Below are 21,271 nucleotides of genomic sequence, written 5' to 3' on the forward strand. Positions count from 1 at the left end.
AAGAAGAAGAAGAAGAAGAAGAAGAAGAAGAAGAAGAAGAAGAAGAAGAAGAAGAAGAAGAAGAAGAAGAAGAAGGCTACAGTCTTCAGGTGAGCAGCCAAGGTGAAGTACCGGCGTTCTTTGGGGAGAAGAGAGACCCCGAATCGATCCTCGAAAAGAAACAAGGGTTCAAAGTACGGGGGGGGGGGCAAAGCACGAACGTCTCATTTCCATCCGTCCGAGATGTGTGGCGGAGGAGGAGGAGGAGGAGGAGAGCCAGCCGGGGCAGGGAGAAGCTACGAGGAGAGCTGGCGGCGTCCACGAGAAGCTCTTCAGCCCGCGGACACCCGAAGCGACAACCCCCCGTCTGCCTTTCGGTCGAGCCTCCCCTTCTCGCGGCATTCTATCTGCCACCCAGGCTCGGAGGAGGAGAAAGTCCAGGTGATTTCCTTCCTTTTCCTGGCGTTGTGACCGAGGGTCTCCCAGGAGGGTCCGCGGCCAAAGGGGGCGGCGGGGCGGTGGGGGGGTGGGGGGCGGGGGAAGGGACCCTGGGAGGGGGGGAGGGGGGAGACTCGGCACCGCCGAAAGGCAGCCCGGCTGAATGGGGGGAGGGGAAGGGAAGGGACGCACCCCCGATTTCAGCAGCGACCCTCCCCCCGCCCCCCTGCAAAGCCTGGCGGGGGCGCCGGAGCTGCCGCCGTTGCCGAGCGCGCTGCCTTCCCAGGCGCTGCCCTTCGCTCCCGTCACCTGCCAGGTCCGGGGCCTCCGCCGGCTCCCCCGAGGCGGTGGCGGGCGCTGGGGCTGGGCTGGGGGGCGGGGGCGGGGGAGGGAGGAGGGCGGGCGGCGATTGGAGGGCAGCGGGCGGGGGGCGGGGCCGGCGGCGCTGCGAGCTGCCCTGGAGCCCCAGCCGGGAGGGGCGCTCAGTCGGCCTCCCGCCCAGCTCCCGCCGCCGCGGCTCCCCTGTGCCCGGGCAGCGCCGGCAGGCAGGCGGGCGGGCAGGGCTCCTCCGGGGCGGCGTTGGGCCATGGGGCGACCCGCAGCGGTCCCGGGGAAGCCTCCGGCGCGGGGGGAGGCAGCGTGAGCCGGGCCGGCCAGGAGGCGGCAGGGCAGGTAGGCAGGCGGGCAGCCCCAGCGCCCCGGGCGGCAGGTGGGGCGGCTCCCACCCACGTGGCGGAGGGCAGGGATGGGCAGGTTGGCCCCGGGGCTCTTTTCCTCCCTCCCTCCCTTCCTTTTTCTCTTTCATTTCCTCCCTCCCTCCCTCCCTCCCCCTCCTTTCTTTTCTCTCTCTCCTTCCTTCCTTCCTTCCTTCCTTCTCTCCCTCCCTCCCTCCCGTTTTCCTCCCTTTACCCTTCTTTTCTGTCCTTCCTCCTTCCCTCTTTCCCTCCCTTCTTTTCTCTTCCTCCCTCCCTCCTTTCTTTTCTTTTTCTCCTTCCTTCCTTCCTTCCCTCCCTCTTTCTCTCCCTCCCTCCCTCCCGTTTTCCTCCCTTTACCCTTCTTTTCTGTCCTTCCTCTTTCCCTCTTTTCCTCCCTACTTTTCTCTTCCTCCCGTTTTCCTCCCTCCCTCCCTCCTTTCTTTTCTCTTTCTCCTTCCTTCCTTCCTTCCCTCTTTCCCTCCCTCCCGTTTTCCTCCCTTTACCCTTCTTTTCTGTCCTTCCTCCTTCCCTCTTTCCCTCCCTTCTTTTCTCTTCCTCCCTCTCGTTTTCCTCCCTCCCTCTTTTCTTTTCTCTTTCTCCTTCCTTCCTTCCTTCCCTCTTTCCCTCTCTCCCGTTTTCCTCCCTTTACCCTTCTTTTCTGTCCTTCCTCCTTCCGTCTTTCCCTCCCTTCTTTTCTCTTCCTCCCTCTTGTTTTCCTCCCTCCCCCTCTCCTTTCTTTTCTCTCTCTCCTTCCTTCCTTCCCTCCGCATCCCTTTGGCGGACGCTCCTGCCCGGGACTTCGGGGCCGGCGATCCGTCTTTCGCTTCGGCGCGGCTGCTGCTGCTGCTGCTGCTGCTGCGGCGGCGGCCGTGGGGCTGGGGCGGCCCCGGAGGCGACCCGCAGGCGCTGGGCTTTGTTGGGGCGAGCGCGGAGCCGGGCGCTTCACCTCCCAGGCGAGAAGTCCGGGCGGGCGGGCGGCGGTTGCTTCGCTTGCGCTGCCCGGGCTCGGTGCGCGGAGCCGGCGTGGCTGAGCGGTGCCTGCGCTCCAGAGGCGCGGCGCGAAGCCGCTTTGGAAGCGAGGGCTGCGCTCTTGGCTTGGGGGCCGGTTTCGCGCCTGCCCCGCCCGGCTTCCAATTTGTCGGCTAAGGGCTCTTCGCTTCGCTCGGCGCTCGACGGGAGTTGTTGGGGGTCCCGAGGGCAGCGAAGCGCCTGTGGAGAGCTCGGCGGGCCGGGGCAGCCTCCCTGGGCATGCCGCTCCCCACGCGGGAAGCCTTCGGGAGGCTCCGGCCGGCCTTCCTGCTAGACCGCGGATGGGCTGCATCTCTGCCCCGCTGAGGTTCGGCGCAGGTGGGAGCCGCTTCGCCTACCAGGGCTGGAAAGGCTCGCCCGCAAACCCCGGCCTTCCACGGCTCTTCCTGGGCTGAAAGTCGGGCTGCAGCCTTTCTCTCCTCCTCCTCCTCCTTCGGCTTCTCCTCGCGGTGGGGAAGGAGTTGGAGCTCCGGGTTGACGCTTCGCCTCTCTTCCTTTCCAGGCGGTAAGAAAGTCACCGGGGAGCGGCGCTCAAAATGGGAATCCGGATTGCGCTGCTGCTTCTGGGGACCTTTGCGCTGGCCGAGCCCGCCAGAGGTAAGGAGGCGAAGGACGCTTCACTTGGGCTTTTTCTCCTGATGCCTTTTCTGAAATTGCCTAATGGGGACCCTGGAGACAGAGCCTTTTCTCCTCTCCCTCCCTCCCTCTTTCCTTCCTTCTTTTCTCTTTTCCCTTCCTCCCTCCCTCCCTCTTTCCTTCCTTCTTTTCTCTTTTTCCTCCCTCCCTCCCTCCCTCTTTCCTTCCTTCTTTTCTCTTTTCTCTTTTTTCTTCCTTCTATCCTTTTTTCTCTTTCCTCCCTCCCTCCCTCCTTTCTCTTTTTCCTTCCTTCCTTCTATCCATCCTTTTCTCTTTTTCCTCCCTCCCTCCCTTCTTTTCTCTTTTCCCTTCCTTCTATCCATCCTTTCCTCTTTTTTGTTCCTTCCTTCCTCCCTCCCCCTTTCCTTCCTTCTTTTCTCTTTTTCCTTCCTTCCTTCTATCCTTTTCTCTCTTTCCTCCCTCCCTCCCTCTTTTCTCTTTTTCCTTCCTTCCTTCTATCCATCCTTTTCTCTTTTTTGTTCCTTCCTCCCTCCCTCTCTCCTTCCTTCCCTTTTCTCTTTTCCTCCCTCCCTCCTCCTTTCCCCCTTTTCTCTCCTTCCTTCCTTCCCTCCCTCCCTCCCTCCTTCCTTCTCTTTTCTTTCCCTTCCCTTCCTCCCCCCTCCCTGCAACTAAACTGTTGCCCCTCAGTCACTCCTCCTGCCCCTCTTCTTGTATTTCCACCCTGCCCACACAGGTGTGCTCTCTGGGGCTTTGCAGGGCTGTTCCGTCTGAGGTGTGAAAGCAGCCTGCATTGGGCTTCCAGTTTGCAGTCTGGCGGACAAGGAAAACAATTGCATTCCTGGGTGGATCAGGGCAGCCTCTCCCCTCCTCTAATCTCTTCCAGCCCTGCTCTGCCTAATTCTCCCAATCGGCTAACTAAACAAACGAATCCATTAACTTCCCTGGAGTGACAGACAAATGACAGCTCTCAACCACCAGTGAGCGTAGCCTCCTTTAGCCCCGTGGCTCCAACCCACCATCCGATTCCCCGGAACCAGGTTGGGCCCTTAGAGAAGGGGGGGTGGGGGGGGGGTCAAATGTGAGATTAAACTAACCAAGGTTTAAAGAACTGACCCAAGCTTAATACTCTTACGGTCCTTTTCCTTATCGGAAGACCCAAAAAAGGAGCTTTCTTAATAAAGAACCCTTCTTCGTTGTTTTAAGCATAGGAACGGGCCCCGTTTCCTCCTCTGTCCCAGTTAAAGTTATTTTAAAGTAGAGGTAGTCCCTGATTTACAACATTTCATTTAGTGACCGATCAGAATTCCAACAGGCACTGAAAAAATGGACAGTTTTTCATTCCTATGACCATTGCAGCATACGTGATCAAAATTCAGATGCTTGACAACTGATTCATATTTATGACGGTCGCGGTGTCCCGGGGGTGGGGGGAAGGATGTGTGTGTGTGTGTCACATGATCCCTTTTTGCAACCTTCTGATCAGCAAAGTCAATGGTGAAGCCAGGTTCACAATCCTGTTAGTAACTTCTAAGATGAATTACCGTCATTAAGCGAGGACTACCTGTACAGAGGGCTTCTTCGACCCAGAAGTTCTCTTCTGCAGGCTTCTGAGATTCTACAGGAAAGACCCGTCTTCCCCTGGTAGAGAAGGGATTCAGCAGTTCATCGCTGTGGGGCTGACTGGTTCATCCAGATCAGGGGTCTCCAACCTTGGCGACTTTAAGACTTGTGGACTTCAACTCCCAGAATTCTGGGAGTTGAAGTCCACAAGTCTTAAAGTCGCCAAGGTTGGAGACCCCTGATCCAGATAAATATTGGAGCAAGGCCTTGGTCAACCGTGGATGGAATCACCAGTGGGTCATAGCCATCGCGCCATTCTTTGAAGCTCCAGCTGACAGCTCCTCCCTCTCCCTCCCTCCCTCCCTCTCCCTTCTCTCTCTCTCTCTCTCTCTCTCTTTCTCTCTCTCTCTCTTTCTTTCTTTCCTCTCGTAATGATGGGATTATGAGTAGGCAGTCAATCTGTCAGGCTCCCCACGCCAAGACTCAACAGTCATTTCCAACTCTCTTGACCCTACATGGCTTGGGACTTGACACTAGACCCAGCTTGGCAAGATAAGGGTTCTTCCTGCAGATAAGCATCAAGCCACAGAGGAGTGGGTTGACTTCCCATTGCTAGTGAGAGTGTGCAAATGCCTTTGATGCCTTCGGGGAGTTGAAACTTTTGTTGTTTTTAACTCCCAGCCTTCCTTCGAATTAGCAGAATCTTGGCAAGGTGCTTTTGTGCTGGAAACTGAACGGGTGTTACATGTTTATGTAGGCCTGAGAACTTCTGATTCCTCACCTCATGTTTCTCTCTCTCTCCCTCCTTCCCTCCCTCCTTCCCTTCCTCCTCCTCTCTCTCCCTCTCTCCCCCCTCTTTCCCTCCCTCCTTCTCTCTCTCCCCCCCTCTTTCCCTCCCTCCTCCTCTCTCTCCCTCTTTCCCTCTCCCTCCTCCTTTCCCTTCCTCTCTCTTTCTCCCTCCTTCCTTCCCTCTTTCCCTTCCTCTCTCTCTCCCTCCTTCTCTCCCTTTCCCTTCCTCCTTCTCTCTCTCCCTTCCTCCTTCCCTCCTTCTCTCTATCTCCCTTTTTTCCCTCTTTCCCTCCCTCCTTCTCTCTCTCCCTTTGTCTCTCCCTCTTTTCCCTTCCTCTCTCTCTCCCTCCTCTCCCTTTTTCCCTCCCTTTCCCTCCCTCCTTCTCCCTTTCCCTCCCTCCTTCTCTCTCTCCCTCTCTCCCTCCTCTTTCCCTCTCTCCTTCTCTTTCTCCCTCTCTCCTTCCCTCCCTCCTTCCCTCCCTCCTTCTCTCTCTCCCTCCTTCTCTCCCTCTTTCCCTCCCTCCTCCTCTCTCTCCATTTATCTCTCCTCCTCTTTTCCCTTCCTTTCTCTCTCCCTCCTTCCCTCCCTTTTTCCCTCCCTCTCTCCCCCTCCTTCTCTCCCTTTCCCTCCCTCCTTCTCTCTCTCCCTTTCTCCCTCCCTCTCCCTTTTCTCTCCCTCTCCCTCCCTCCCTCCTTCTCTCTCTCCGTCTCCCCACTCAGGGTTTAAGATGAGTGTTCAAATATTCAAATATAGATCCTTCTCTCAGGTCTTTCTCAATCTTGGCAAGTTTAAGATTGGGTGGACTTCAACTCCCAGAATTCCCCAGCCAGCATGAATCTTGCCAAGGTTGAGAAAGACCAGAGAGAAGCATCTATATTTGAATGTAAACCAGAGGCTACGTTCTCTTGGGTATTGTTTAGCTTTCCCAGAGGTCAACCACAGAGTCTTGCCAGCAACATTATTATCATGTTGTAACCACCTTGCCTGCAGCCTTAATCCAGCCAAGAGGTGATATATTTGGGATGCTTTGGGAATAGATGGGCTGTTTCTCATGACAAACTGATCATGTCTAGCAGAAGAGGACGAGCAGGAAAATGCTTGTAAGCCTTTAGACGGGCGACAAAGCTCAGAATTTGAAACTGTTCTTTTGATAATGGCATAATGAGGACCCAGTTTGTGGGGGCAATAAGCTGACTTTGTATAAATATACAAAAGTATGAAGGCTATTGCTTAACACACTGTAAGCCACCCTGAGTCTCCGGAGAAGGGCGGCATATAAATCAAATTTAAAAAAAAATAGAGAGTGACCATGCCTTTGGCTGCAGATCAAAACATTATTTTTCATCCAGATATTCTACATGGAACAGGCGCAAAATAATAGTAGTAATATTATTATTATTATTATTATTATTATTATTATTATTATTATTATTATTATTATTATTATTATTATTATTAGAGAATGATCAGTGTCCCCAAAGTAAAGACTTGGAGAGCTAGGGGACTTGGAGAACTGAACCTTGAGAAAATTGAGTTTAAGGGGACCTGAGAACACTCTTCAAACACCCCAAAGGCTTCACGATGAAGAGAATCATTATCTGTCCTTTGTCCTCTCCAAATGAAGGGGACTGAAATGGTCTTAAAATTTCTGGAAAGCCGTTTCCAACTGATGGCTTTGAAAACGTGTTAATGGGATGGGGAACTTGACAATGTAGAGAATGCTCAAGGGGTTGATTGATTCATTATGGACCATCAAGTCATTTGCAACTCTTTGTGATCAGATAGATTGTGGTTTTGTTTTGTTTTTTCCATGGTGATCTGTCCCTAACCTGTTCTTTCAACTACGGATTCCCTTAATTGGGCCTTTCCAAACCAAGGTGGATGAATATTCGATGGAGGACGCTTGGATTGGCCAGCTATGATTCTCTTAATCCAGTGTTTCTCAACCTTGGAAGCTTGAAGATGGGTGGACTTCAACTCCCATTCTGGGAGTTGAAGTCCACCCATCTTCAAGCTTCCAAGGTTGAGAAACACTGGATTAATATATATATGTTTAAAAGGACTATTCAGTGGTGAACTTAAAAAAAGCATTTATATTTGATGTATTTGTTTGTGCAATTTTTACAGCTGCCCAACTCAACCAAGTGGCTCTGTACGGCTTACAATTCTGAATTAATGAAACAATTCAAACAGTAAAAAAACCACCACCACCAAAATACAGTTTTCTTAAGTAGTAATGCAGCAAAAACATATTACTTAGAAATGTTTAAAGTCAGGTATTTCTAGACATTTCATCAGAAAAATGAAAACTGCAGCGATGGGTCCAATTATTTAATCTGGCCAACTGGTCCTCAAATTTTCTCATATGGTTTTTCATACACCCCAGTTCTCTTTATTTGACCGTCCTAGATAAGAGCATCTTTCAATATTCAACAGATGTTAACATTACTTAAGTTTTTCCTGCAATGAAGTCTTATCAACCTGACAGCTGTTTTACACAGTGCATAGCAACCAATAGTAATAACAATTGGATTGATATTAGATTTATATACCGCTTTACAGTGCTTTACAGCCCTCTCTAAGCAGTTTACAGAGTCAGCCTATCGCCCCCAACAATTTGGGTCCTCATTTTACTGACCTTGGAAGGACGGAAGGCTGAGTCAACCTTGAGCCTGGTGAGATTCGATCTGCCAAATTGCAGGCAACCGGCAGTCAGCAGAAGTAGTCTGCACTACTGCACTCGTAACCACTGCGCCACCCTGGCTCAGTCAACCAATCAGAATAGAGCTGGAAGGGACACTGGAGGTCTTCTAGTCTAACCCCCTGTTCAGACAGGAGACTTTATATCATTTCAGACAAATGGTTGTCCAATCTCTTCTTAAAAACCGCCAGTGATGGAGCCTCCACAACTTCTGGTGGCAAACTGTTCCACTGGTTAATTGTTCTCACTGTTAGGAAGCTTCTCCTTAATTCCAGGTTGCTTCTCTCCTTGATTAGTTTCCACCCATTGCTTCTTGTCTTGCCTTCTGGGTGCTTTGGAGAATAATTTGACCCCCTCTTCTTTGTGGCATACTCTCAAATACTGGAAAACTGCTATCATGCCCCCCCCCCAATCCTTCTTTTCTCCAGACTAGCCAAACCCAATTCCTGCAACCGTTCTTCATATACAGAAGATGTTCTAGTCTCCAAGGCTTTAATCATCCTAGTTGCTCTTCTTTGCACTTTTTCCAAAGTCTCTACATCTTTTTTGTAATGGGGTGACCGAAACGGGATGCAGAATTCCCGGCGTGGCCTTACTGAGGCTTTATGAAACGGTAATAATATTTCACGTGATTTTGATTCTGTGCCTCTGTTTTCTTGAACCAAGGATTGTGTTAGCTTTAGACAAAACTCTTTGACTCATCTATGCTTTGTGGTTTACAACACGCTCAGCATAAAATGGAAGCTACGAATTCTGCATTTCCAGACATTGGCTCGTCATCACGTTCGCTCTTGATTTGCTCCGTCTACCTTTATAAAAACACCCCAAAGAAAACAAAACCCGAATAAGAAACTCTGTGTGTGTGTGTGTGTGTGTGTGTGTGTGAACAGACTCGCAATTCACCGACGATCTGGATGGAGAAAACATCTGTGCGCTCCCCAAATCTGTGATTTTTATTTGGCGCATTTGGAGCGAAAGGGCGATGAATTCTTACTTTATATTCCGAAGCGAAGGCCGTGAATATAGGGAATTGTTGCAGGCTTGACATGGTGCCGGTGTGTTTGCACAGACAGTGCTCTCCAAATGCACCTCCTGGGTTCACAAGTCAGATAAACATCGGCTGTCTCGCATTTGGTGTGTTGCCCTGATTGCACAGCCTCCTCATTGTAGTTTTGTAAACATGGCAAGGAGCGCTTTGACTAATCTAACGATTCCATTTCATCAAAATCCATCCAATTTTCAGGAAGAAATCCAGCCAATAACTGCAGGCTACTTCTTACATTAAGTGCTTAAACTTAATTTTGAGCGTCGGGGAAAGGAAGAAAAAATGTAAATTGGGAACAGAGGCCTCTTGGTATATAAGCTTGGATTTGTCTCCAGTTCTGCCCTTTTTTAGTCCTCTCTTTTGCTCTTTCCCTCTCTCTCTCTCTCCCTCTCCCTTTCATAGCCGCTGAAGAAAAGGTTCATTCTTGGCTAGAAGGGAATATAAGGGCCTGGTAAATTTATTTTATGAAAGATTTACACAATCTTCGGTATTTGGTTATGCGGCTCTGGAGAGGGACTATTGGGAGACATGCCACAAAGCCATCGAGTTCTCGTTCATTTTAAGGGCTCAATCTTGGAAATTTCTGCATTTGAATATAAGAGGTCAAATCACTAATAGTTCCGGATACAATTTGGGAAAACCTTATTTTATTTAAACATGGCAGGACCTCACCTCTGTTATCCTTTTGGCCAGGTTTATGGGTCTTGTATAAAATAAAACTTAAGTTTTGGAAAGCTTAGCAAATTTGTACGTACTTGTGTTCCATCACTTAGTGATTCATGCAAGACTCATTCTGGATTTCTTTCAAAAAATAACCGAGTGAACCTTGACTTATGATGGTCCCTTTGAAAATATCCCATTACAACCCCAAATTTCTCCTCCCTGGTACAACTGAAATACGGTAGAAAAAAATATATTGGGTAGCTGTCTAAATACTATGATATCTATAAATTAAATTCTTGAAAATGTACATCTTTGGTAGCATTGAACCAAGAAAAGGGGGTTTATGTACAGTACATGTGTTTTTTAATCCTCTTCTAAACAAAACTGAATTTGACTATGGTAGCCCTCGATTTATGACCACAATTGAACCAAAAATTTATGTTGCTAAGCGAGATGTTTGTTCAGTGAGTTTTGCCTCATTTTATGACCTTTCTTGCCATAGCTGTTATGTGAATCATTGCAGCTGTTAAGTTAGTAACCTGGTTGTTAAATGAATCTGGCTTTCCTATTGACTTTTGCTTGTCAAAAGGTTGCAAAAGGCTGTGACCATCTGTTAGGAAACGAATGTTAACTACCTTGTTGGGTTTGGCAATATATAAACCATCAATATAACTTTAAGACTGCTGTATTGCATCATACTGTGTCTTGATTGGTTAGCTCTCTAGCCAATCTCCTTAAGAGGGAGCTAGAAACATGATTTGTTTCTCTTTGCTGTTCTTGCTCTCTGATATCTCTGTATGCTACTGTTTGCAAATCCAGAAGAACTGTTTATTGTGAATGACTACAACGACTGGTAAGAAGACTTTGTTATTGGATTATCCCTGGACTATCGGTTTGCTATCTCCTGCTTTATGTGTATGACCTGGACACACCTTTGCTATTCAAGGGTTACTCTGCGAATTCCTTAACACTGTTATAAATATGATTCAGTCAATTTTGATCAAATGACCATGGGGACGTTGCAACGGTTGTTAAGAAAACTATCATAAGTCACTCCTTCAAGTGTCATAACTTTGAACGGTCAGTAAAAACATGGTTGTAAGTCAGACTAGCTGTATCTCCTCTAAATCATAAATTATCCAGACTCAGTCCCAAAAGGCGATTGTTTTGATCATGCGACACGGAGATGCTGAAACGGTTGTAGGTGTGAAAAATGGCTATCGGTCATATTTTTCAGTGCCTTGTAGCTTTGAAACAAATGATTGTAAGTCAAGAACTACCTGTATGCTAATGGGGATGATGGGCTTTGGAGTCTAAGATGGCTAGAAGACCGTGGTTATCCCAAAGGTGTTTTCTGCAGGAAGCAAAAGGCTGACCTTGAGGACACAGAGAAACCTCCAAGGGGCCTCAAGGACCCTCTAAAACCAATGCAAATGAGTATCAATCCTTCCATTCCCCATCATCCAGCCAGAGCTGAAGAAGCTCCTTGGATGAGAAGCGAAATGTCTTCAAAGAAAAACCAAGAAAGTCCATTTGCCTCTTGAAAAAGCACTTTTGGGACAACCATGACCTGGAGGACAGAGAATCTCCATAGATATTCCTTTGAAAATGTTTTGCTTCTCATCCAAGCAGCTTCTTCCATTCTGAAGAAGAGGAACTGAAGATGCTTCTTGGATGAGAAGAGAAAGGTCTTCAAAGAAAAACAAGAAAGTCCAGTTGCCTCTTGAAAAAAGAATCTTTGGGACAACCATGACCTGGAGGACTGAGAATCTCCAGAGACATTCCTTTGAAGTTATTTCGCTTCTCATCCAAGTAGCTTCTTCAATTCCTCTTCTTGAGAACTGAAGAAGTTTCTTGGATGAGAAGCGAAACATCTTCAAAGAAAAACAAGTAAGCCCAGTTGCCTCTTTAAAAAAACATGGTTGTGTGGGACAACCATGACCTGGATGACCGAGAACCTCCAGAGACATTTAAGACCGAGGTATGGTTGACGGCACAAGCCAACTTCCGCATTGTGGGTTTGTGTGACGCTGCCTTCCGAAATATGCAAGATGTTGAACGTGGGTCATCTAAACAATGTCTCCTTTTCAATTTTCCCCGTTCTTTGGCTCCAGTGCAAGAAAATAGACCTGGTAGAAATCATAATGAAGACTTGCAGTAACGTGTCTGTGCTTGTGGTCAAGAGAATTAATGGAGTCAATCGGAAACGCATCTGGATTTATTTTCGTCAGGGATTATTATTTGGGCTTGTTGCAAATAGGAGCCACAGAAAAAGGTTTTGTTTTTTCCTGGGTGGATGGGTGGAAATTATATCAGGAGAGTGGAATCAGTTCCTTGTATGGCTCATCTGGGGGTGAGGCACATTAGCTGGCAGCCTCTGTTAAATGTCCAGGATTGATGCTTTCCTTACCTTAAGGAGGCACAGAAGTGGGACGATTCTGATTTGACAGATTAACAGAGTTGGAAGGGAGTTTGTAGGTCATCCAGTCCAACCCGCCACCCAAGCAGGAGACCCTCCACCATTTTTGACATTTTACATGAGGACAATTTAATGACTGTTCAAAGTTAGCACTGTGCTGAAAAAAAAATGGTTTCCAATCAGGTCTCACTTATGATTAACAGAGTTAGAAGGGTCCTTGTAGGTTATCTAGAGGGTAAGCAGGAGACCCTCCACCGTTTCTGACAGATGGCAGTCCAGTCTCTTCTTGAAAGCCTCCAGTGATGAAGCTCCCACAACTTCTGAAGGCAACTTCTGTTCCATGAGTTGATGGTTCTCTCTGTCAGAAAGTTTCTCCTTATTTCCATGTTGAATCTCTCCTTGATCAGTTTCCATCCATTGTTCCTTGTCTGGCCTTTGGGTGTTTTGGAAAATACCCCCTCCTCTCTGTGGCAGCCCCTCAAATATTGGAAAACCGCTATCGTGTCTCCCCTGGTCCTTCTCTTCCCTAGACTAGCCATGCCCAGTTCCTGCAACCGTTCATTGTCTGTTTGAGCCTCCAGTCCCCTCATCATCCTGGTTGCTCTTCTCTGCACTCTTTCTAGAGTCTCAACATCTTTTTTTATAGTGTGGTGACCAGAACTTTAGATTCTAGGTGTGGTCTTACTAAGGCTTTATAGAGTGGTATTAGTTGATCTTGAATGTATCCGTCTGTTAATGCATTTTAGGATTGCATTGGCTTTTTTGGCTGCCGCCATCTTAGTTGCTCTTTGAACTTTTTACGAAGTCTAAACATCTTTTTTGTAATGTCATGACCGAAACTGGATGCAGAATTCTCCATGACCACAGGGACTCTATAACAAGACAGGATAGCAGTCTTCAATATTTGAGGGGCTGCCACAGAGAGGAGGGAGTCCAGCTGTTCTCCATAGCACCTGAAGGCCAGACAAGGAATAATGGATGGAAACTAATCAAGGAAAGATTCAACCTAGAAATAAGGAGAATTTTTGTGACAGTGAGAACAATCAACCCATGGAACAGAAGTTGCCTTCAAAAGTTATGGGAGCTTCATCACTTGAGACTTTCAAGAAGAGACTGGACTGCCACCTGTCAGAAATGGTGTAGGGTCTCATGCTTGGGTGGGGGGTTGGACTAGATGACCTCCAAGGTCCCTTCCAACTCTGTTAATCTGTTAATCATAAGTGAGACCTGATTGGAAACCACTTTTTTCAGCATAGTGGTAACTTTGAACAGTGATTAAGCTGTCCTCATGTAAATTGAGGACTACTGCACTGTATTGGTTAATGTAAGCTAAATGTTGCAAATATTTAATGTTAGTCCACTTTTCAAGGAAATCCTAGTTTCTTGAAGGGTTTTCTTTTCTAGGTTGGCATTTTTTCTGATGTAGCAATAACCTTTGGTAGCTTTTGGCTCAGCCACATCCTGTAATCGCACCGATATATTAATATATTACATTTGAATCAGGGATCTGGTTGAACAGGTTCTGAATGCAGCTATTTTAACCCAGTAACTGAGTAGGGGAGACCGTATTTCACATCAAGCTTGCTGTATTTCCTTCCTGGGGTAAATCATAATGTTGAAATTCAGGCCATTGATAAACTGATAAACCGCCTACACTTCCCCATTAGAATATTTGATGATTGCTTGTTGCTACCAGAGTAAGGAAGGTGCAGCTTTGAAGCCCTGTGGATTGTATGAAGACCACGGTGGGGAGATGGGAGAGGAGGGGGTCATTCGCTAGCTGTTTATGAGAACATCACAATTGTATGTAGACTCTACAGGGAATTAAGAACAGCATCTCTAGCCTATACAGTTTTGTACCCTTAATTGATAATTAACTTTATTTGGGGGCCAGGAACCAAATTGCAGTTACCATACCCAAATTATCTTCACATTTCTATTTTAAGGAGTGAAAGCTTTGTAAGAGGAATCAAGGAAGATTTTTCTTTAATCTTCTATAGACTTCCTTCCTCGTTTCCTCCCTTGCTCTCTCTCTCTTTTCCTTCCTTCCTTCCTCCCTCCCTTCTACCCTCCCTCCCTCTTCTTTTCCTTCCTTCCCTCCCTCCCTTTTCCCCTCCCTCCTCTTTTCCTTCCTTCCCTCCCTCCCTCCCTTCCCTCCCTCCCTCCTCTTTTCTTTCCTTCCTTCCTCCCTCCCTTTTCCCCTCCCTTCTCTTTTCCTTTCTTCCCTCCCTCCCTTCCCTCCCTCCCTCCTCTTTTCTTTCCTTCCTTCCTCCCTCCCTCCCTTCCTCCTTTCTCCCTCCCTCCTTCCTTCTTCCCTCTCTCTGTCCCTCCATCCCTTTCTCCCTCTCTGTTTTCCTCCCTCCCTCTCTCCCTCCTTCTCCAAAGCAGAAGAATTTGATAAAGCTCTTTCCTCCAACAACACATAGACGTTTTTTGGAAAAAGCTTTGTTTTGGATCTGGCTAGATGGGGCCTAAAGATTTTCACGAAAGAAACATCTAACTGGCCCCCTCTTTAGATCTTGTTTGAGGCTGACATTCCCTTCCCCATAACATGTGGGTGAAAACTCCTGAGATGACCGAAAAGGCTTCTGAGAAATGCACTCTTTAGTTTTCTGGATTCCCTGACTTCACCAGCTGTCCATCAAGTCGAAAACCGGGGAAACGGTTCCATTCAGGCTTCTCCCAGAGAGCTCCAGGTGTCGAGTGTAGCAGGGGATACTTCTGAGCTCTTGAAACCGAGATTCCGCCTGTTCCCTCCTCCTTCGCCTCCTCCTTCCTTGTTACAGACTCCTGTTTACATTTCTCTCCTTTCCTTGCCCACGTTTAAGGCTGCTGGTTTGGCCAGAGGAAATGAATTAACATAATTTACTGTTTTAAAAACAAGACACACGCCCTGCCCAGGCCGCTCTGCGGGAGAAGCCCCCCCGGTGGGTCCATTGAGGGAGAACAAAGCCCCGATTATGGAATGCAAGTTTTCGATTCACACCCTCCGTCCCCGTTTTAAAAGGAGCTGCCAGGACGGTGCCCAGGAGCCTGTAACAAACCTCAAACTGCTGTTGACACGAAATGGGTAGGCATTGTTCTTGGTGGAAGTTGGGGATTTGTTTTTTGTTTTTTGAGCAAGAGAGTCTGGAGCCAAGTCTCTGAGCTGGCAAAGTTTTGTCACAACCTACAGTTTTGGAGTCTCAAGAAGAATTTCTGGAAAGAGAGTTGACTTTTGGGAGATGGAAGCAGGAACCGGGAGAAAGTTGGAGGAGTAGGAAAAATGCAGTGAAATGGATATGGAAAATCTCATTTAAGAAAAGCAAATTTTCCATGATGTTCTTAATAACTGCAACAGCTCTGCAGCGGCAGAGGCTTGTGTCATGTGATGGGTCTCCTTAATTCCATCTTTTCTTGAAGTGGGAGCAAAAAGCTTCTTGCCTTCCTACAAACAGAATTGGATTCTTAGGAGGTTATAATCAGAGCTGGCTGCTGCTGGTTCAGACCGGTTCGCCCGTACTGGTAGTTCCGACCACCAGCTGGGCTCGCCCACCCACGCCGGTGCTATCCCCCCACCCTATATATCTCACTCTCTGGCTCGCTTGCCCCACCCACGCAGCCCAGCTGATTTCCACGCCTTGCCCACTCTACTCAGCGCGACTGCCTGAGAAGATGTGCTGGAAGCTGTGCGCATGAAATTGCCACGAGTTCGGAAGGCACACATACATTTTTGGTTCTGCATTAGGTGGACCGGTTGTTAAATAATGTGAAGCCTACTTCTGGTTATAATGTAGAGCAGAGGTCTTCACACTTGGCAGCTTTAAGACTTCTGGACTTCAACTCCCAGAGTTGAAGTCCACAAGTCTTAAAGCTGCCAAGTTTGAAGACCTCTGATGTAGAGTGAGACTTTGCTTTTGAATTCTGCAGGGCCAGACTGAAGCCAAATACACTATTGTTTGTGTGTTGGCTTCCAACAGAAGGGTGAGGGATTCAGTGTTATAGCAAACTTTGTCCTTTTTTAGTCTCACTGCGATTCTGGCCGCGTTCCTCCTCTCACAGACCATTTCTGGTGCCAGGGGAGAGAAAGGTAAAACAAAGAGAAATTAGATCCCTCGTTCGGCTTTTGTTATTTAACTTAATAACTTTTGTCATTCAACTTAGGTTGTCCATTTTGTGGATGTCGTGGCAACTGGTGGACCTGGCAAAGTGGCACTTTTGCGGCCTTCGGTCCTACCTAATATTATGTGCCATCTTAAAATCATGTAGTCCACCAAACATGGAATCATCTAAGAGTCTTCAACATGCCTGCACAGTGTAGGTTGCTCACAGAAGATCAGGAGTTCGTGATGTATCTCAGATATTTGGGGCAGTCAATAGCCCAGAGCAGGGATCTCCAAACTTGGCCACGTGAAGACTTGTGAACTTCAAGACTTGGCAATTTTAAGACTTGTGGACTTCAACTGCCATGCTGGCTGGGGAATTCTGGGAGTCGAAGTCCACAAAGCTTAAAGTTGTCAAGGTTGGAGACCCCTGATTTGGTGCTTGACTCTTGGGCTTCCAAAGAGCTTCTGCTAAAGGATCTTACATAAACTTACTAGCTGTAGAATAAAAAAATTGGTTAACAGGAGACACAGGATAGTAGTGGAATAGAGGAAGCTGGTATCTCTTCCAAGGGGCCAATTTTGTTTCTTTTCTTGTTTTTTGAATTTTTTAAAAATTTTTATTTCTTATAAATATATTGTAAATATATCCAGATGGTGAAAGCTGGATTCTCCTAAGAAGATCTTTAGAATAATAGAATAATAACAGAGTTGGAAGGGACCTTGGAGGTCTTCTAGTCCAACTCCCTGCTCAGGCAGGAAACCCTACATCACTTCAGACAAATGGTTGTCCAACCTCTTCTTAAAAACTTCCAGTGTTGGAGCATTCGCAACTTCTGGAGGCAAGTTGTTCCACTGATTAATTGTTCTAACTGTCAGGAAATTTCTCCTTAGTTCTAGGTTGCTTCTCTCCTTGATTAGTTTCCACCCATTGCTTCTTGTCCTGCCCTCAGGTGCTTTGAAGAAATAGTTTGACTCCCTCTTCTTTGTGGCAAAGAGTGCAGAGAAGAGCAATAAAGACGATTAGAGGACTGGAGGCTAAAACATATGAAGAACGGTTGCAGGAACTGGGTATGTCTAGTTTAATGAAGTGAAGGACTAGGGGAGACATGATAGCAGTGTTCCAATATCTCAGGGGCTGCCACAAAGAAGAGGGAGTCAACCTCTTCTCCAAAGCCCCTGAAGGCAGGACAAGAAGCAATGTGTGGAAACTGATCAAGGAGAGAAGCAACTTAGAACTAAGGAGAAATTTCCTGACAGTGAGAACAATTAATTAGTGGAACAACTTGCCTCCAGAGGTTGTGAATGCTCCAACATTGGAGGTTTTAAAGAAGAGATTGTCTGAAGTGGTGGTGTAGAGTCTCCTGCTTGAGCAGGAGGCTGGACTAGAAGACCTCCATGGTCCCTTCCAACTCTGTTTTTCCGTTATGAGAGAGAGAACAGAATGGAGAGGAGGAGAACAGCAAAAATATCTTGCGATCTTGGAGAAATGTAACTCAGTGGCTAGGAGCTGTGAAAAAGGCAGCGCTTTTATGAACATTTCAATGTGGCCTGTTTTAAATGGGTTTTTTTTCCCCCCATTTGAGGTTGTGGCATGTTGGTTTTAATGCTTTGTTTAAAACCTGTGATTGTTTGTTTTAGCGGTTCGTTTTATTTTATTTTGTTCAGCTGAAAGCTCTTGGATGCCTTTTTGGGGGGACGTAAAACCAAACAGAACCAAAACAGCTGTTAAATTTATTCCAAAACAATTCGGTTTGTTTTAAGCAGGCGTAACAACGAGGGATTCCCCCCACCCCCACTTAATGGTACATTAGTGTCTGTTGGGAAATAGTGCTTCCTTCAAAAACCTTGAAAAGGAAAAAAAAATAAAGGGAATGATTAAACACAGGTGGCTTTCCGAGGGCTTTTGAGAGTGAAAATATTTCTCTAAATAAAATTAAAATACGTAAGAAAAGGCTTGAAAATTAAAAAATATTATACCAATATTTTAATATAATTCAATGATACAGCTACTTTGGAAGGTGGTATAAAGTGACATAGAGATAACTCAAAATAGCAACAACAATCCAAATTCAAGTAGTCCTTGATTTATGACCACAATTGAGCCCAACATTTCTGTTGCTAAGTGAGACATTTGTTAAGTGAGTTTTGCTCCATTTTTCGACCTTTCTACCAGCTATTTAGTTTATTTATTTTTTTTAAAAGAGAAAGGCCTTAAACTGCTGCAGTTTTGCAGTTGGGATGAAAAATTTTAGAGTCTTGTCTTCATATAATTAACATTGCCTACATTGTGGAGTTGTGTCCCACCTAGAACAGGGGTCTCCAACCTTGGCAATTTTAAGACTTGTGGACTTCAACTCCCAGCAACTTCAACTCAGCAAAGCTGGCTGAGGAACTCTTGGAGTTGAAGTCCACAAGTCTTAAAGTTGCCAAGGTTGGAGACCCCTGTTCTAGTCCAATCCTCTCCTCAAGCAGGAGACCTTATGCCAATTAATCAGTGAATGGCTTGCCTTCAGAAGTTGTGGGTTCATCACTGGAGATTTTCAAAAATAGACTGGACAACTACTTGACCATGATGGCATAAGGTTTCCTGCTTGAGCAGAGGATTGGACTAGAACAGGGGCCTCCAATCTTGGTAACTTTAAGACTTTGCTGGCTGAGGAACTCTGGGAGTTCAAGTCCACAACTCTTAAAGTGGCCAAGGTTGGAGACCCCTGACCTAGAGAGTGGATTGCAGTGGATTGCTACAAGAAACAGATCTTCTCCAAGGCTGCTTCCTTCCTTCCTTCCTTCCTTCTGTTCAGATTTTCCCAAGATTTATTTGCTTGCCTCCTTTTTTTTTTTTTTTTGCTGAAATCAATATTTTTTTGGCCGTTTGCAGAATGAATGTGCTATTAATGGGTAGAATCTTACTAAAAAAAATTTGGGCTCTTTATTGGAACATGTGTTCTTCTCCACTCATGCATCTTATGAATTCTGTGAAGATCCTGCCTCCTTGCCACATTCCCCAACCATAGTTCCTTCAGGGTTGATGGAAAGAGACCTCACTTCTCAACGTTTTGGTCCACTGTGACTGGTCAGGAGTCTTGAGTGGGCAGATGAGACCTGTGGAAGTCCCCTTTAACTCAAGTGCTCTGCTGCAACCCCTTTGAGAGATTTCCAAAATATCATTGAATAAGAAAAGTAAGCTTGAAGCACCGACATCTTGGATTAAGGTCAACCCCTACCATGCCTGACGTAGAAACCTGACAGCTGGTTTAGTTAAGGGAGTTGAAGTGAGAAAATGTCAGGAAGAAATGAGTGAGATCTTAACCCTTTAACCTACCCACCTCCCAAGTTCTCACTCAAAAAGGTCCATCCAGACGTTTCTATCCAAGCATGAAGTTGGAGGAACGAGGGGGGCCTTTTGGGATATTTATGGAGAAGATGACCATCTGGAACAACAAAATGGGGGTTGGGGAGAGGAGAAAGCTCTTTCTTAACAGAATAACAGAATTGGAAGGGACCTTGGAGGTCTTCTAGTTCAACCGCTGCTCAAGCAGGAGAACCATGTACCATTTTAGACAAATGGTTGTCCATTTGTCTCTTGAAAACCTCCAGTGATGGAGCACCCACAACTTCTGGAGGCAAGTAGTTCCACTGGTTAATTGTTCTCACGTTTCTCCTTAATTCCAGGTTGCTTCTGTCCTTGAGTAGTTTCCATCTATTGTTTCTTATCTTGCCTTCTGGTGCTTTGGAGAATAAGTTGACCCCCTCTTCTTTGTGGCAGCCCCTCAAATACTGGAAGACTGCTATCATGTATCCCCCCCCTCCTTCTTTTCACTAGACTGGCCATACCCTAGATGATACCAGAGCATGCTCTGTTCTCAGTCTCCGAATGGGCAAGAATAACAGAATGAGAGAATAACAGAGTTGGAAGGGACCTTGGAGGTCTTCTAGTCCAACCCCCTGCTCAAGCAAGAGACCCTGTACCATTCTAGATAAGTGGGTGTCCAGTTTCAAAAACTTCCATTGATGGAGCATTCACAACTTCTGGTGGCAAGCTGTTCCACTGGTTAATTGTTCTCACTGTCAGAAAATTCCTCTTTGTGGCAGCCCCTGGAAGACTGCTATCATGTCCCCACTGGTCCTTCTTTTCACTAGACTAGCCATGCCCAGTTCCTGCAACCATTCTTCATATGTTTTAGCAATTATGGACCTTCCATCTCTAGCCTGAATCCCTTTCCCCCAATTTTTTGTTTCTAACAAAACCAGTTATCAAACTTCTCTTGCCCTTATCTGAATATCACCTCCATGTATAATGGTTTTATTCCTTCTCGTCACCTGTGCAATTGAAGGTTTTTCTCTCTCAATTTGGAGAACACTGTAACGTGTTTAACTCCATCCTGCTTGCTTTGCAACCGCTTATTCCCTCACTTTCCCCATTGTTAGCTCCTGACCTTCCATTATATATTTCTTTTCATAATCAGTGTCAGCACTGATAACGCACTTTTAACAGAGATAAATGGATTGATATTCTAATGGAGGAAAGGAGGAAGGGAAGAGAGAGGGACACATGTCTGCATTTTTTACAGCAAACTGTCTATTACAGTATTATTATGGCTGCAAAAATTGTATATACTTACCGAGGAAGGGTTAGGGTTATAAAGAGAAATGTAGTAATTTAGCTGTTATTGCCAGCATTATTTCTTCATAACATGTATTTTTAAGATTAGCAGAGCATAATTCCCTCTAACTCCTGCTGCTACTTTGACCTCTTGAAACTTTCTATATCGTTCACAATTAAAATTACCTTTGTCTCAGAAGGAAGCCAACAGGACTGACAATATAAATAAAATATATGAGGCTCAAAACATGAGCCTCCCTCACGGATAGCTTTCGAATAAGACTATTTATTTGCGACCGTTTGAAGTTACAACAGCATTGAAAAAAAGGCGACTTTACAACCAGTCCTCGCACTTATATCCATCGTAGGATCCCACGGTCAACATGATCAAAATTTGGGCAGTTGGCAACTGGCATGTACTTATGACTGTTTCCGCATCTTGGGTTATGTGACCTTCCTAGCTGGCTTCGAAGAAGCAAAGTCAATGGGTGGGGGGAAGTCAGATTTGTTTAACAACCACATTATTCACTTAACAACTGCAGTAATTTGCTTAACAACTGCCAAAAAAGGTCGTAAAATGGGGACCAACTCATTTAATAACTGCCTTATTTAAATTTTGGGGTTAATTGTGGTTGCAAGTCGGGATCTCCTTAAAAGTCTGTAGAGA

General features: G+C 46.4%; 1 protein-coding gene across 3 annotated transcripts in view; it reads left to right on the forward strand.

Annotated features, from left to right (window-relative positions):
- The first annotated feature begins 248 nt into the window (after nucleotides 1-248).
- The window catches only part of FGFRL1 (fibroblast growth factor receptor like 1), a 154,845-nt gene continuing 133,822 nt past the window's right edge, over nucleotides 249-21,271 (forward strand). Inside the window, exons 1-2 of one of the 3 annotated variants that reach the window (XM_034416236.3) lie at nucleotides 249-420; nucleotides 2,644-2,738. In XM_034416236.3, the coding sequence (XP_034272127.2) occupies nucleotides 2,678-2,738 (61 nt within the window). In that variant the 5' untranslated portion in view covers nucleotides 249-420; nucleotides 2,644-2,677. Of the gene's footprint in view, nucleotides 421-866; nucleotides 1,090-2,643; nucleotides 2,739-21,271 lie in introns of those variants that run through there. The other 2 variants (XM_060686487.2, XM_060686488.2) reach the window with 2 other exon arrangements.

The sequence above is a fragment of the Pantherophis guttatus genome, chromosome 5, assembly GCF_059756535.1.
Source record: "Pantherophis guttatus breed Tessera chromosome 5, ASM5975653v1, whole genome shotgun sequence".
Taxonomy (NCBI): Eukaryota; Metazoa; Chordata; class Lepidosauria; order Squamata; family Colubridae; genus Pantherophis; species Pantherophis guttatus.